General features: G+C 40.9%; 2 protein-coding genes across 3 annotated transcripts; one reads left to right on the top strand and one right to left on the bottom strand.

The window, feature by feature from the left end:
* Window positions 1-1,021: 1,021 nt before the first annotated feature.
* Window positions 1,022-11,596, bottom strand: LOC131263835 (transcription factor Dp). Its single transcript, XM_058266100.1, has 7 exons — window positions 11,077-11,596; window positions 6,710-6,915; window positions 2,702-2,768; window positions 2,548-2,618; window positions 1,369-2,417; window positions 1,205-1,287; window positions 1,022-1,134 (listed from the first exon to the last, which is right to left on the bottom strand). Exons 1-7 carry the CDS (start codon window positions 11,126-11,128, stop codon window positions 1,022-1,024), a joined length of 1,641 nt encoding a protein of 546 aa, XP_058122083.1. The 5' UTR covers window positions 11,129-11,596.
* Window positions 11,597-11,980: 384 nt separating this feature from the next.
* On the top strand, window positions 11,981-16,894 carry LOC131259457 (F-box/SPRY domain-containing protein 1). 2 transcript variants are annotated; one of them, XM_058260956.1, is made up of 6 exons: window positions 11,981-12,042; window positions 15,000-15,325; window positions 15,423-15,589; window positions 15,659-15,765; window positions 15,831-15,921; window positions 15,994-16,894. In XM_058260956.1, exons 2-6 carry the CDS (start codon window positions 15,009-15,011, stop codon window positions 16,086-16,088), a joined length of 777 nt encoding a protein of 258 aa, XP_058116939.1. In that variant the 5' UTR covers window positions 11,981-12,042; window positions 15,000-15,008; the 3' UTR covers window positions 16,089-16,894. The 2 variants fall into 2 exon arrangements, with proteins under 2 accessions (XP_058116939.1, XP_058116938.1); XM_058260955.1 differs by lacking the exon at window positions 11,981-12,042 and having other exon boundaries at window positions 14,707-15,325.
* Window positions 16,895-17,590: the final 696 nt, after the last annotated feature.

The raw sequence follows: 17,590 nt of genomic DNA, 5'->3' as shown, positions 1-17,590 counted from the left end.
AAAACGATTAACCTTTTCATTGTTTACTACTACAACCACTAATGGATAGTATTATGTGTATTTTCTTAAATTGTGTTTGATAGAGTTTTGCCGCAAAATAATTCTCTTTAATTACGTCGTCAGCAATTGGTTGGTTGGATATTTGCAATTGCATGCTGCGATTAGTGTGCCCATGCTCTGGATAAGCTGTTTATCGTTACACAACATAGCAACCGTAGGGGATGATTTCAGAAAACCACTACAACACTACCCAAGAACGATCATCTTTGTGGCTTTCTGTGTGTTTATTCTCTAAAATTCGGTGACACCCAGCTTAAATTTAAAAGAATCCTTAACGTAGTTTGTAACACGTAAACAAAAAAAAAATAAACATACAAAATCGAAAAGAACCTTACTTCAGTTTGCTCACATGCCGCCTGATCGGAGCCGATTTTAGTCGGATTCGATGGCTGGCAGAGGAAAACAAAACGGATACCTGAAATCTGCACAACTTGCGTGCGATATCAACCGTGACGGATTCACGGCTTCTTGTGTTCGCATATTTATGCTGGACCGACGCAGCTGCGCCGTGCTGTTAACGTACACCTCTGCTTACACGGTATAAAGCAAAATGTGGTACAATGCATTGAACTCGCTATTCAACCAGTTGACTCATACGTACGATACCGCTAGATAGGCCAGAGGGAATCTTAAGCCATCGATGACACGAATTCAGACTGTTCTGAAAACTCTCGGACACAATCCTCCCTACACTACACGGCCAATCATATACCCTGCGTATGACACAAATTCTAAGCTGCGACATGAGACCCAGGCTGATGAGTCCTTAGAGGAACCCAGTAGAGAAGTGGAAAGACAGGAATATAGGTGTGAAAATTGAGTGGTCTCTATTAGATAAAAGATACAAAATGGGTTAACCGAAAGTAAGAGCAATAAACAAAAGAGATACCAAAGAAAAGAGATACCAAAGAAAAGAGGGTAGAAACAAAAGAGATACCAAAAGATGCGTTAACACATTTCCTTACATTCGTTCCTTTTCAAACTGCTTACCGTCGATGTACTTTTCCACAGATTTAGGAACCATCGACTTGATCTTAATAATGTCCGTCTCCGAGCATTGCCCTCTATCTAAACCTGGAAATTCAATCGCATACAAAGATAAGTAAATCTACTATAAAGCGGGGAATGATTTGTTTGTGCTTACCTAGCGAAAGCCCCATGCGTTTTAAAATTTCCAAATCATCGTGGATCTCAAAGGTATCTTCAAATTTAAACGAATATTCGGATCTGAAAAACATTAACATCGAAAAGTTGAAACGCTACTGCAAACGTTGGTGCGCGTGCGCACATTGACTCGGCGCTACTCACTTATCGTTGGAAATGCTGCAATTTATGTTTGTTTTCCGGTCCGTATTCACAATAATAAATGGCAACTGCACGGCGGAACTTGGATTCGGCACCAGGCCGCGCTCCTCATTCGCCTTGTTGCGTGCGATTAGTGACTTCAGTGCGACATGCTGCTGAACCAAATCCCTGAATTGCTGCTCCTTTACCTCAATCTGACGGCGTGCCTTCTCGTTTTCTTTTTCCAACTCCTCGCACTCTTGCTGGGTGTTAGTAGAAGGCAAACCGTGCCAACGAATTTCCTTCTTCTCCTTCGAGATGATCTTCATGGCCATTAGCACGTTAAGTGCATCGTACACCCGCCGCCGGATGTTTTTCTGATCGTACGTAGCCGGATCAACTCCTGGGTGATGGTTTTGAGTTTCTTCCGCTACCAACTCGTTGGCCACCTCGTTGTACGTGGTGGTGCCCTTCGCCTTCACCTTTTCGCACACCTTCATCGAGAAATGGCGCAGACCGCGTCCCGCCTTGTCCGTCTTTCGTCTTCGGGACGCCGGTGTATGGATCTGGCTCGGAGATGTTTTTTTGCTGTACGAATGTTGGTGCTGCTGATTGTTGCTGTGGCTGCTGGGTTGCTGCAATTTCTTCGACGTTACCGTCGTCGTCGTCGAGGACGACGGTGATGAGGACGATACCGATTGGATCGAAGCTTCGCTACCACCGCCACCACCACTCTCTCCAGCAGGGGCTGAAGCAATGATGACCCGGTTGCCAACACTGACCACATCGCTGCTCGTTGCGTGTGCGGAGTTGTTGGCGACGGTGGTCACCACAGGCGCTTTAGCATTGTTGGTGCTGTACCGGACGGCATTGTTTGAGCTGGTCGGTAACGTGAACGACGACTGCGATATCGCCGAGGTGGAAGGTATAGCAATGGTGGCACCCACCGAACCCAAGGTGACGGAATTTGTTGGGATGGCCGTGACCGTATTCTGGATGGGAGCGTTTGCGGGAGCGGCGAATGTGAGATTTCTGCTAACAGGCTGTTGTGAGGACGTAGAAATCACCTTATACTGTCACGAAAAACACCACAGATCAGTTTAATGGTTTCGACGAAGTTAGAACGCAAAATACTATGAGTTAGCTTAGGACAACTCTCCGATCTGGTAGAGTTCCAGTGTAGTGCAAAATAAACACACTTACCAGCTTTGGTGATATAACCACTGCTTTGCCATTGACGGTTTTGTTGGTAGCAGATGTTGGGAGAATGAGTTCTAGTGCAAGAAAGGCGAATCAATAGCGCACGGTTATGAATTGTAGAACAAATGCAAGTATGTCATATTTTTATGTCACTTACTATGCTTCGGAACGGTGATTAATTTTTGTCCAGGCGAAAGTTTACGTACGACAGGCATGGTGAAACTCTGAAACGATATCATACATTTGTTACATATGAGTTATTATGTATATAAAACATACGTTACAACAATCTTTCTGATCAAACAATTCCCGAATTGAAGATTAAGAGATTCTTTACATTTACACAATAGTAAAAAAAAAAGTTGTCTAATTTGACATTTAGTTTTTGAAGCGTGATAGATTTTGAGAACCTATCTGCAATAAAATGATGACAAATAGCATCGCAGCAACATTGCCTTCAATCTCCGCAACTCATTATCTTTCCATCGTAATTAATCTTCCCCAAAATATTCATCGGCGTCGTGTTTTAACAGGATACATATGTAGAAGAGAAAACCACCAGCTAGCTAGGTAAACCGTATGGCGAGTTGGATATCCTGACTGATTTCAAGAGGGTGCCAGACTTATGCCATACCAGGAAGATGCTTACCAGCGACCCGCCCGGCATATGACGCAGAGGGAGCGTAGCTTGACCGGTGGTGGCACCAAGTGGAGCAGAACCATGCGCGACATTGGACGCGATCGGGGAAAAAACAGAAACTCATGATGATTAGTAATTCTTCTGTAATTTTTATCACGAAGAAATTTATTAGTAATTCATTGTCCCAGAGATTTCAATCCCAAACAGGACTTAATGCTTTGAACCTGATCTAAACTGTGTCGATCGTAATTTCTCGATGTGAACGTAACTTGAAGTGGTCATTTCTTGACCTGACCAAAAACTTCCGGGAGTTAAATTTAGAACTGATATAGAGTTACAGAAATGCCATCATGGCCATGATTGCACTTCACCAATAGCTGCACGCAGAGAACCGAATGAGAACGCTTTATTTTGCAGTTGACCAATGTAGTTAGAAACACTTGTTTTAAGTGCGGATTGTGTTGTAGATTAAGGCAAACCAGCATATTTATGCCAGTGATTTGAAATTTAAGTCAACGTTATTCATGTGTTGACATTTATAAAAGATGCATGGAAGAAGTATCCATAATCGAACTAGAAATAAGATGTAACGTGTTTCAATATAAATTTTTGTCTGCATCTATTTGAAAAACAAAGCATTATCCCGACTTGCTGTCAGAAAATTTGGACGAACCAAGCAACGAAAGCTTAGTAATTAAGCTAGAAAGTAAACAAGATTTAAGCTCGTACTACCGGATTAAAAAGCATAGATTTGTCCTCTGTCATTCGCACCATTTTTAACAACCCATTTTTACAAATAAAGTTGAACTATACTGATCTTTCTTTTGAAATTGTATGACACGAGCATCGAAACACAATAAACCTTGCCATAAAGTTTATACCACAAAAGAGTTTTGTTCTTACGCAAATTGCAATGCAATGCAAGGCGATGCATTTTTGATACAAATAAAAAAACACATCGCCTTGCATGATTTTCAATTCGTCAATTTGATTCTAGCACAGCACACCAATGCTGCACACAAACGGTCGCCGGAGCGGAGCAAAATATAACTTTTCATCGCAATGCAATTCAAAGACAATAACTAACGGTGGACAAAATAAGCTTAATCGCTGAGTTGCTTAGCTGGATGGGTTGATAAATGGCACAGAACAAGAAAAGAGAGAATGATGTTGAAGATGTTTGAATTATAAGAGGGTGTTAGAACGTTGACTTGTGAATGTTGGAGTGAAAGGCATTGCCAGTTTGGAAAAGTCTGTTCGATGAAATGAGGGTCGGGCGGCTGGGGAGGGAGATCGATAACAAAACAAAAATGTAAAACGGACGCGTAGATCCCTGCCGGTTTGGTTCGATGCATTTTCTTTTCGTTGTTTTTCGTTGCTGGTGTTTGTTAAAAAAAGAGATTCCTTCATGCACATGATGCATACCGGTTTGGGGTGTCCCTGGGGAATATACACTCCTCATCTCAATACACAATTTCTTATTCCAATTATGGGCTTCTGTATACAATTCCAACGTTTCCCATAGACAAAAACAAATAAATAAAATAAATAAACCTCCTAGTGGGAGTAGGCCTCTCTTACTGAGTTACTGTGACCAAAAGACGGTATATTATAGATCGGCCATAATGCAAAACTACTGTTTTACTCACACCCTTAATTTCTCTTTATCCCTCAAGTTTGATTACGGATGGAACCTACCAGGAACCTTTCAAAAATGAACGATGTACTGCACGTTTTATAAGGTGCATCCACATCTTTTGCAACAACGATCCTACGGTTCGCGAACGCGTCCTTTGCTAGTAAAGTGTCTCGTTTTATTTCATACTTTTCTAAAAAAATAATGCGTTTTTTGTAAATTGTTAACTGAATAAGATCTTCTGTCGTACGGATAAATGAATTTTGTCGCCTGAAAATAGGAGTTCGAAGATTCTCCAACAATACCCAGCGAATTCTAGATATAAACGAATGATGCATCTCCAGGTCGCTTGGCGCGCGAATGCGCTTCCGTTGTGTTAGTCCAATTTTCCGACCATCCATTATAGTTGCTTGCGAGGGGTTGTTTGCATCGTACGGTCGAATGGTTAAACAAGAGACACACCAGCAGCATGTTGTTGTTGTTGGCTCTGCGCAGGCTAGCTGGCTGCCACAGTGGTGGCACGCACTTGACTCATCGTAACACGGGCCCACCACCAAACGGTCGCGGTCCCACTACTACCAACAAAAGGCGAGCGACCTTACGCTAGTGAGCATAACAAAACCAACTCAACACAACAACCGCAGATAGACGTTGACCGTCCTCGCAGACAGAACTGGGCAGAAAGAGACGGTCTCTAAACTCCCGCCGCATTGTGGAACAATAAAGAAAGTAACACAACACATCCGAACTGAAATCCGCCCAAGAGTAGGTTCTACCAATGATACATTCGAAAAAAAAGCTTGCGTGAGGTGACACGCAGAAGTCAAATGTGGCAATCATACAACCATTTATCGAACTAGAGCTCCTCCAGCAGCTTGAGCCCTTTGAACGTCCATTGATATTTACATCAGTAACAATAAAAGCGACGCAATGCCTAGCCGACAAATACACGGTAGCATCATTTGCGAACCGCGACAGATTGCCAACCATACATAAATAGAGTTTTTTTTCCTAGAGTAGGCATCTTCTAAGAAGAAAATAAGCTGTACCGTTAAAGCTAGCTTTGCACGCGTGGTTTAAATTCCATGGTAGACTTTAATAAAACATAGCAAACAACAACTCGATCGTTCGATCTATATTTGCTTAACGGTAGGATTACCGATTAATGATTTGTTTGTTCACGATGTGTGGCTCTGATGGATAACGGACAGACGAATCTCTCGTAATAAAACATTATATTAAAATTTACAAGGCAATGATCATACGCCGATCTGCACAATCGTTTGGGTTCATGTTTAAATCCAAACCAAATGTTGTGCTGTATCCTGCTTGATTGAAAGGTCTTGATGCTTTGTTGGACATACGAGACGCATTGTACTACCGATTTTGCGCAAGCAATTAATTGATTGGAAAACGCCGGCAACAGCGCACCATTCCACCTTCACCATGAGTTTGCAAGTAGTGAGGTATCAATGGATGGCGTATGTAATGAGGTAGCAATGGAGTATCAATATCATATGCAGAAGCTAGCAGCATACACGCACAGGTAGAATGCGAACACGGGGATGAAAGCGGAAAATCTCAGCTTTATTTAGTGAAATCAACTTGTTCACATTTGGTCGCAACAGGACGATGCATGCGTTCGCAGTAAACAGAAATTAACCACGGTGAACATGTTCCAGACGGTACCACCAAGGTGTGCCCAAGATGGGCTTGTTGTCCGTCTTGTAGTGAAGCGTGACGTGCTTACTTTTTGTCCAGTGCAATGCAGCGTTGCAGCACTACAGCCGCTCCAACAACATGCCCTTCCATGTGTGGACGAAATTTTAAATTTTTCGAAGGTTTGCGAGTTTTTATTCACTTCCTACTGGCAAACAACAGCTACCTACCTGTCCACTGATGACGGCCGTGGCAGTAGTGCCAGCGGTGGCAACGATTCCTGAGTGGCTGGTTACAGCTCCCATCGAATCCTGTCCGAGATTGGCCGAGCCGGAGGATGCCAGATCCTTGCTAACGATCGTCTTCATGGTCGTGACACCTGCGGGAAGGGCGGTACGTGCGCCAGCGGCCGTGTTTACAACATGAAATATTTGACCTACCGATAAAGTAAACAGAACAAATTTGATGAATATAAGGATTAAATTCGGAATCAAAAAATAATTCTGCTTAAATAATGCGATCATCTAGCTTCGAGAAGGATCATCTCATATGACGAAGATAGGTTAAACGTAGAACACTACACAATAAACAACAATACGGTGCAGCATGTGCGCGTGTAAAATAGAGAGACGGAGAGTGTGTTATAAAAGGGAATAGCTAAAATACACATGCACATAACGCTCTTCAACTCAGCCCCGGCTTAGCGCGACGGCCGATTGTGTGGGTCATTTCTTTAATTAGGTTAATAGAAATCGGTTTTAACCGCAACACCGGGTACGCACATCATACGTATTCGAAACTCTTTGCACTTTCGTGATTCAACATTATGATGTTAGCGCCAAACGAAAAACCACGCCACAAGAAGGTTAATTTAGCTTGTTGTATACGCGATTGTATGTGAACATCTATCAGCAACTAAGTATAGACGAATTCAAGTGCGCTTCTCGGATTTCATTGCAAGATGATCATTTGCATCATTTTTTGCATCACACCATCTCAACTAACGATACGTGTTTAATTGAAAGAACTGATAATTTTCGATTACAGTTCTCTTCTGCATTTGTTTTTATTTTAAAAGTTGGGTTATGACAAAAACAAAAATTCCTTCAGACTGTTACTGTAAACAATGTGTTGTTTCAACAAGACTGCACCATACTATATGCAAATTTCGCTTTTATTAAATCGTTGTTATTAGTATGCAAAAAGGGGAAAAACTCTTCAACTATTCATCACATACGGAAGTATATTTTAATTCGCACCACTTGGTGAGGAGGTGGTTGATGACTAACCATGATTCCAAAAGAAATAGAAATAACCTTTCAGCTTTGCTTGTTATAGAAATTAACACTGGAACCGCAATACAACAGTATTATGTTGTATTAAAGCATCACAAAACCAGCAAGTTTGGTAAACATTTTTATATTGATATGGTAATAACATATGTTTTGTCGTCACACAATTTTGTGAATATGTGGAAAACAAATCAAATAGGAAATATTTGATAATCTAGTTATAAACTAACAAAGTTTTCCCCGTAAATATGTAATCCCCTTTTTTTAGTGGTAGAAGTAACACCAACATACTGTTCTTAAGACTTTTGATGCCAACGGTACCGGAATCGTCCAACCATGATAAGTGAACGAATCCCAATGTATCGTGCGGTGCAGTGTGTAGTTTACGCAAAGAAATGCAGCAGCAGACGTATAATATTGTCCCACAGCCGTGATACCACTACAAACTTCCGGTGCCACCGACGGATGCACGTGTCGAAATCCTGTCACTAAAGAATTTGCTTTAGTATACAGAACTTAGTCTTTTAAATGCCTGTAAATAATCTTTCAATGCAGAAACATTGAAATTAATTCGTCAAAACAGTAGGAGTGTCTTTTATTGATAACCAATTTTCCCTTATTATTACCTAAGGGGATGAGTGAAGGTGCATGTTACGTTGTTTTCAATTTGTGCTTTCAAATAAATAACTAGTTTATCTGACGGGTTTCCTTTTCTGATACTGTGTAGTTTTCATGGGGAACAAATTGAGTAGAGTTTTTAATTTATTAGTTTTATCAGTTTAAACATTAATATTTAAGAAAATATGCGCTACTTGTCACGGTGTACATTTCCATGTGAGGAAATACCGTGGGAAAGAAAAAAATGGACCACTAAACAACTCCAAGAAGGTGATGTTTTCCCAACAAGTTGCAAAATCTTCCATCGGCTGCAATTCGGTTTTTCATTCTCTTATGCCTCGCCTCCTTATGCTATGGAATTTTCCTTACACCTCCTGTGCGATAGCAGATTTTGGCATCATAATGTTAAGGATATGGTCTCGGGGAATACTTACGGAATCCCTTCCACACTAGTTCCCCCTTTCCATGTACCGCACGTGTTATTCCACATTCGCCAGTCACGGGCAACATATCATTTTTTTCACGACTATGCTGCTCCTTGCATTTTTCCCTCCTTTTACAAATATTTCGGTTTGGTTACTTCTTTCGCCGTATAGTTTCCCTGGCGTGGTGTGGTGGCGTCCACTCTCAAACCGTTTCCTCCGCGTATTCGTTCGGTGGTTATGTTTGACACGCTGGTTTCATTGGTTAGCTTAATTCTCATTCAAACTCTCTTTCGCTTTCGCTCCATGCTTGCTTCGTTTTCTCTTACTTTTTACGAAGGAGTCACAGCACATCTCCCCCGGACATACGCTATACCCCACGCCAATGTTTGCTCTGATTCGTGCCGAAAAGATTCTTATGCTTTCTTTAACCGCGCGCACACCGGTACATGGGCTGTGTTTTCTATCGACATCTCGCGGGCTTCGCTCCTCTTCTTCTGGACCATTTTTCTCGAATTTCCTGTTTGCGCGTATCATCATCATCTTGCCGTGCCAAGCGAGTTCAGTTGTATGCTTCGCGCTCTCCTACATTACCACCAAATCTGTGCGCCTTTCAATCGGGAGTTTATCAAAGGTAATGTATTTACAGCCGCTTGTGTATGTGTGTTTGAATGTGCATTATTTTTATCCCTTTTTTAGAATTGCTCCTGAGTGGGGCATGGTTAGTTAATTCTTCATTCTTCTACTTGTTATCCCCCTGATGCAGCTTCAAACTCACAGTACTGAAAACAAAAAAGTTGACATTCGGTTTTGCTATGCCATCCCGTTGGTCAACGAGTCCGATGGTCCCGCCACATGCAGGACCTACTTTTTCATTAGCAATCTTACATCTCGACAATGGATCGAAAACCTAAACTGCTTGAACAAATAAAATTATATACACACATGGGCTGGGAGTTTACAAGCACCGGTGTCGATGGGAAAATACATAAAAAAATGGCCCTTCCATGTTCATGCAGTCCCAAATCCATGTCAGCAAAACCATGCCTTCAGTACGCGTGAACATAAAACGGACAATTGGCATTTACACTGACTGGCTTTGGAAACATTCTATCGAAGCGCGAATAGAGCTGCCTTACGAAAAAAGGCCGTAAAGTCGGAGGTCCTTCAAATTACGAAGGCTTGCTTCACACTAATCACAGCACATCGAGAGAATCTACCGCTTGTGTATCTGCCTCCACCATTGACGGGTGGCAGTAAAGTAGAATGAAAATACAAATCGTCTACGCGACACGTTTCCTGCGTCACAACTGCGCAGAGAAAACATCGAAACGGAAAGTACATCCCCCGGACGGAAGGCGCAACGAGCGCCTGGTAAAGTGGGAACTGATATCAAAAGAAACTATGTTTATAGTGAACCACCCAAACCGATGATTGTAGGCTCTTTTGGGGGTAATTAAGCAGCTACTGATAATTTCCGAACTTCAAACTCATTATGTAGGTAGGGGTAGGTCACATAAAAGTGCCAAATGAAGTGATTTTTTGTCCGAACAATCCCTTCCAGTCAATATAATTAAATATGCCAGACAATAGAATGGTTACATCAAACAAGGCAAGTGAAATTGCATCAGGTGAATACTTATCAAAAATAGAACATCGTACCGGTGGCGAAGGTAACACCCATGGCTCAAAATGCCTCAAAGAGGGCTTACTGTCGATCAGCAGACAAAATTGACGCAACTGTAACGCAATCGAATTGCTTCGAGGGCAATCGAAAAAAAAACAAATCTTTGCCTCTGATTTGTTATCAGTACATTAGATTTCTTACATTGCACCGTTCCAATGCATCTTAGATATGCGTCTTAACCATGTCCGTGGGTGGCCCTCTTAAGAGAGTAAGATAAATTGTATACATTAGAATGGACACTTCTTACGGGTTTATGACTGCGTTGGTTCCTCTACATGCTCGGAAGGGGCCAAAAACCATAATCAAGACCTCAGTGTGACGAGGAGAGTTCAAGGCCATTACATCCTAAACCCAGCGAACGGTCAGACAGCGCCGGTTGTTTCCTTATTCCACCTACTAGCAAACTAGCAATGGGATGGTATATGTGAGGTTGTCAAAATAAAATAAATTGTTAATCAGAGTAAAAACCCATTTAAGCCTATCCTTTGCATTCGATGAAGTGTTACAAGAGAGATACGGGCGGCTTAGAATCAGCGCATGCACTGCAAACGATAACTACAGCATCAGTGAAAACTTACCTGGTTTTGCATCCTGGAACACTAAGTTAACCGGTTTGGTCTGGTGCGCCATAATGTACTGAGCCACGGAAATCTACGGTCCGGGTCTATCGCAATATCTTCGATCAATCACTTACTCGATACAGACACCAAATTTGCCCCAAAAGCGAGCCTTTTAGTTCGTTTTGTCCGCGAAAAATTTCCTCCTTCAAATATGCGCCTCGACGGCGTTCGACACCACACTTCAAAATGGCGATCCGCAACAGAGCCTCGCTCAGTGCTGTGCTAGTCTATATTCTACGTCGTTTGGAGCCGCGGTACCACGCACGATTACTATCAATTTAGCACCACTAGAAAGAAGAATTCTGTCGCTTCACGATGACGTTGGATAGAGGACAATTCGTACCGTCGATAACGCACTAGGCCACCACAAAGATTCACCTTTTTATGCAAAAATGTCCGCACAACGATGCCAGAAGCACCGACTCGAGCTGGGTTCGGCGGGTCTTTTAATGTTTCAGTGTCGATGTTTCACCGTCGCTTTTTCGTCCGTCTTGGCGGACAGCACGCAAATGATAGAGCCGAGGGGGTGGGAACATGTTCGAAAACGTACCGAGGGTGGATTTTGTTGTCAAATTCACACACACACGCACACACACACACCGTTCAAAATGTCATTTTCATATAAGCCTGAAAAACCAATGTCGAATTTTGCTGCATGGCAGCAAAATCGATTTCGAATTAATTCGAAACGTCAAACGACGCCATTTGACGTTTAGCAGCCGTTTTGCTGCAATGCCGTTATCAAGAGCAAAATGACGATTTCAGTGTTTGCTTTGAGCTCGCCTTCACGGTGGTTTCTGCCAATGCAGCTGAAAAAGCGAACCGCAATTCATTGAAGCAAATGCATATTTGAAGTATAAACGAAGCGAATATTGCTAGTTTATTTCATTGAGAAAAAAATACAAACCCTTCATTAAAACCAAAGTAAGTAAAATTTGCTCATAAAAGCATGCCAATTGCTGATTCAGTAGGTCTATTACAATACTTAAATCATTCCAAAAGAGAACCTCGCTGCACTTTCCTACCAATGGTGTACAGTCTGTTCTCGAGTTACGCGGTTCTCGACTTACGCGGATTCGGAGATACGCGGTTTTCAAAATTTGACAGTAGATTGGGTTTATTACATCGATTTAAATTCCTGAGATGTACAACCACACGAATAAATATGTAAATTACACACTTGCATAACATACGCTTTTTATTTCGTTTGTTGCAATTTATGTTGTTTGAATACGCTTGCATTGCATTCATATTAACCGTCACCCGTTCAACCAAACCTACATACGTAGACGTTCAACCGGACTACCCGGGTAGTCCAAACATTTTGTATGGGAGACTCCGTTTTGCTGTACTTTAGACTTAATAACTTTTTATCTAGACGTCGGATCGATTTGAAATTTTCAGTGAAGATACTTGAGAGTGTTTCCCACAATGTTGTGTAGTTTTTATAATTTTAAAAATTCATTAAGTATGTTAATTTGAGGTTCCAAAAAATTCCAATATTTTGGGAAACACCTTCAAGTATCTTCACTGAAAATTTCAAATCGATCCGACATCTAGATAAAAAGTTATTAAGTCTTAAGTACAGCAAAACGGAGTCTCCCATACAAAATGTATGGACTACCCGGGTAGTCCGGTTGAACGTTTGAGGGGTATCAACCGAAAAACGCAAATAAAAATTATTTAAATTCCTTGGAAAATTTTTTTTCTTTAGCAAAACGATCGAAAATGAATTTTTCTAGGTATTCTAAAAATTTCATGCCGATACGTCAATCCAATCAAAAGTTAGAACAAAACAAAACTCCAAAAACTACCCGGGTAGGCGGTTGAACGGGTGACGGTTAATGGACAAAGAATTTTTTTGAATATTCTATGATACATGTACACAAGAGCTCGATCTCTTAACTCCTAGTATAAACTATGTGTCAAGCAATATTCGAGATACGCGGAAATTCGAGATACGCGGATTTCTCTGGTCCCCATTATCCGCGTAAGTCGGAAACTGACTGTACATGCCTACCTAAAAGAACTTTGCCAAGTGTATTTTTGGTAGTCATGTACTCCTCATAACCTACCAATAATTTTTTTTTTGTGGCACCGCAGTGGAGAGAGGTTACTGGCTGTCAAACCTTTGATTGTTTACTGTTTACTATTGACTGTGCAAGTCTGGCCAACTAGCGGCGAGTTAAGAATAACGCTTTCGCGGGTTTGGGTGTCGGAATCGGAGTGAAGTTTATTAAACAATGTTTAAACAATACATGAAACATGGAAGCAAAAGGGCAGGAAAGAAAACAGGAAGGGATGATGACCCTCATCGACAGGTACAGAAACTGCAACGCAGTGTAAATAGTTGGTCGGTGGCGGTTGGACTTCGCGGCGATCATCGGTTGTTACCGGGTGTAACATAGTATCGGTGGCCAGTGTTCGATAGCAGCGCTTGGATCGACCGACTCGGGGTGGTTAACCGGGGTCGTGTTAACTCGCATCAGACAGTAAGTACGTGTGTAAGAACCCACATCAGAGAGTTCTTACTGATGATGATTTGTCCGTGCTTTTCAGGCTTTGCTTTTTCATTTCAGGGTCTCGACAAGGAGGAAGAAGCGGCTTGAAATAATCATCAATGCATTCTACGTGTTTTCACTGGCCATGACGGAGTGGTCCTGCACATCGTACATCGAAGGAGCCTGCTACGATCCGTGGTCGCTGTTTGCCAGCACGAACCAGAGGAGGCGTCGGACGATTTCTGAACATTTCCCCTGATTGCCTTCCGAACCGGACGATATGCATATAATATTATCGATGTATCAAAATAATAAAACAATCAAAAATATTTTCCTGCATGAAAATAATTATTTTGGGAAAGAAAAGATATCCTGAACCCAGCTCATATAATGTACTACGAATGGGTATACATTTTTTGCGCGTATAGTCAGAAATAGGTGTTATAAACGCACAGTCAAAACTGTTCTCTTTTGCGGTGTCCCGCAAGTATTAAAAGAATTGTTTTACCCTTCTTTTCAGAAGTCGTTTTACATCCAAGATTGCATAGGAAATCTGCTGCAAAAGAAGGAGTAAAAGAATTCTCAAAAGAAGAGCGGGCAGTTCTGAAGAGAATTCTTTTACCCCAAAATAACGCCAAAATTTCTCGTTGGGCAGTTAATTAATGTACAATTCCTAAAGAGCCTTTTGTTTGCGAATAACCGTTACGTTCTTGAGGAATTATAAGGATTATGAAACGAGAATGTGTATGCCTCAAACATAGATTCCAATTCTTTGTTGTGAATTCAATTGTTGAATTCGTGTATGGATTGGCTGGTGAATATTAGAATAGTAAGCAAATGTGCAATCATACTTTTATTACAAATTTCAAATAATTTCGAGATAGTCATGCAGCAAAATCGAAAAATCAATTTCGAATTCTAATCTTCGAAATTTGATGTAGGGGTGGAACGCATTACTGACTCGCTTGAGCTGACTATAGTTAAATGTTGACAAATATACAATTTTACTTTTACGGGCAAAATAGTATTTGTTTGAAATCAGGCTCAATACGCATTCTACTGAATTATATGTGCGGGATGATGAAGAACAAATAAATATCTGTTATGAACTCAGTTAAGTTTTTCCGATTACTCTGAAACCATCTCTACAACGTACTGAATGACAGCGAGACAGGCTGATTTACTGTGTGCTGTCAAAACAGTGCAAAGAAAAGTTGACCAAACTCGCATTTCTGTTGCCTCAACGAATGTTTCGGTGAAGAAAAGTGTTTGTTTTACGTAGCTTGCGGGCGCACCGTACAGTCTTGTTCAGAATTTGCAACGTGCAAATAAGGCAGTCATTCTGGAGTACACTCGTTTTCTAACAATCCGGCTTGCTAGGCGTATGCGATGGATGACGATCTGATCGAATACGCACCAAACATTCCGGACAATGTTTTGGAGTTAATTTTCTCCTACCTGAAGCTGCAAGATCTACGTAATTGTGCCCTAGTTTGCAAAAGCTGGAATCGGTTTTTATGCGATGAAAATAACGAGGTGTGGCGGGCACAGTGTCTACAGAAAGTTCCGGCGGAAGCGTTCAAGAACGACTTGCTATCGGTAGTGCCGACTTACAAAGCGAAGCTGAGAGCGTTCTACCATGCGTGGAACCCGTTCGACTGCAGTCGTCATGTTTATATTAAACCAAATGGCTTCACCCTACATCGGTAAGTGCATCAGAGGATGTCTTTTATTAGTAGCAAATCATTCGACCGCATCGATGGTTTTAAAAAAGTATCTTTTGCCAATTCAACTCTTCCACAGGAATCCTGTGGCTCAAAGCACAGATGGTTCGAGAGGTAAAATAGGGTTTAAGCACGGTCGACATGCTTGGGAGGTAAGATGGGAGGGTCCACTAGGGACGGTGGCGGTCGTAGGAATCGCAACAAAGGATGCTGCTATTCAATGCCATGGATATTACGCGCTTTTAGGTAAATTCTAAAGTAGGTGAAAAGGCTATGTACCTACTTCAAATATAAATTTCTTCTTTCTTGTTACAGGAGCTGATGATCAGAGTTGGGGCTGGAATCTGGTCGATAATCTCTTGCTACATAATGGTGATGCACATGGGATTTATCCCCTGTTAAACAATGCTCCAAAATATAAGGTAAAAACGCAATATCCTCTATGTTCATCATGACCATAATTATATATTAATTTTTATAAGCGCAGGTGGGTGAAAGAATAAGAGTGGTACTAGACTGTGATGACAATACGTTGTCATTCGAGAAAAACTACGAATTCCTAGGAGTAGCTTTTACAGGTAAAAGTAAATGTCATTGTAGATGATGTCGATAGCGATAACAATTTACGATCTTTTTGCGACGGTTATTAGATTTACCCGATAAGCTGTTTTACCCAACCGTGGCAGCAGTATATGGGAATACGGAAATCTCGATGGTTTACCTCGGTCCTCCATTGGACGGCTAAATGGACCATCCGGCCGGTAGCTTTTTCAACATTCATCGGAGTATGTGCAAACGCAAGTGCAAATCAAAATATGCAGGAAACAAAACACTCACAGTACACACCCGCCCAACGTTTAACTCACTAGCATATAAAGGCACAGTATAGTGTTTCGAACAAGGTCCAATTTATGGTATAATTGGACGGGACGAGCATCAGGTGCTCCTGTGAACGATTCCGTGAAACACTATATTTTTATTGCAATTTTAATTTATATCTGCTAGCCAATGCTTTGTTTGTCATTTGTTAAAGATGGAATGCATTTTTTAAGACTATAAGCAGGTCGACCAAAGGAAAAGCCTGATCGCCTTTGTTCTAGTCATTTATTTCATTCCAAAGTAGTGTTATAGTATAATTTATAGTTTTATTATTGCTAAAGATGATTATACCTAATCACTTTTCGAGCAAATCGTTCAAGAAAACCATTTAGTTTATTCGTCGATTATTTATTTATTTTTAATTTTATTTAATTGATGGATTGCTTTCGTCGAATACTAGTCACATATGTATTTCATTCCACGTATTATAATATTTATTGTTTTATCATTGATTGACATTGTTGTTTCTAACGAATCGCTTTCCGAGCCAGATCTCTCAAAGCAACAGCTTTGTTTGTTTGTCAGTATTTTATTGATTTTTATCTTTCATTTAATCAATGATGAACAGGTTCCTGCTTGTATACTCATGAAAAGCGTGCAAAGAAGTTAGCCCAATGAAAATGATCGTGACACAGTAAAATGAATATACCGATTCAGATACTCTGCTGATCTCTACCATTAATTTGGTTTTATATAGAGCTTTTTGTTTATAATTGAAACAAATCCGAAATGTGGTGACTGTACGACGTCAAGGAGCAACGTTAATAATCAAACTTTACAAAGATAGCGCAAGTAAATTTTATCACAAACAATAAGTACAAGAAATGCTGCGAGTTGGTTTGCTCGAACAAGTTTTTAAAGCTAAAAAAAATAATTTATTCTGTATCATAATGTCTGTTTAGGTGCCTAAAATGAAAGTAGGTTTTCAATCAGATAGGAAGTTGGAACAGTTTCACACGTGTCTGAACAAGGTGGAAATATTCCACATTAATAATATACAGTTGCTCCCAAAAGTTAAGGTACAGTGTCGATTTGCTCGTTAAACCCCAATTTGTCAATTCTCGTCGTTGCCGAAAAATTCAACAAGCATATAATAGAGGAACTTGTAACATTTGAAATCAAATTTTCAGGCAGGAGGCTTTCAAATAAGCCTCTAACGAGATTTTCATAGGCTAAATTGGCTTAGTTTCAATCCATTACCTGATAAAACACCATATTGAGAACTCACAAAAGTCATGCTACACGATGTGAGGTATGATTTAAAAGGATATATTGACCGACTTTTAATATAGCGTATGGCCACCTTCGGCATCAATTACGGCTTTCAAGCGACAAGGCATCGAAGCAACTAGGTTTGTGATGAATTCA

This window comes from Anopheles coustani, chromosome 3 (assembly GCF_943734705.1).
Source record: "Anopheles coustani chromosome 3, idAnoCousDA_361_x.2, whole genome shotgun sequence".
Lineage (NCBI taxonomy): Eukaryota > Metazoa > Arthropoda > Insecta > Diptera > Culicidae > Anopheles > Anopheles coustani.
This window is presented reverse-complemented; position numbering and strand designations above follow the sequence as displayed.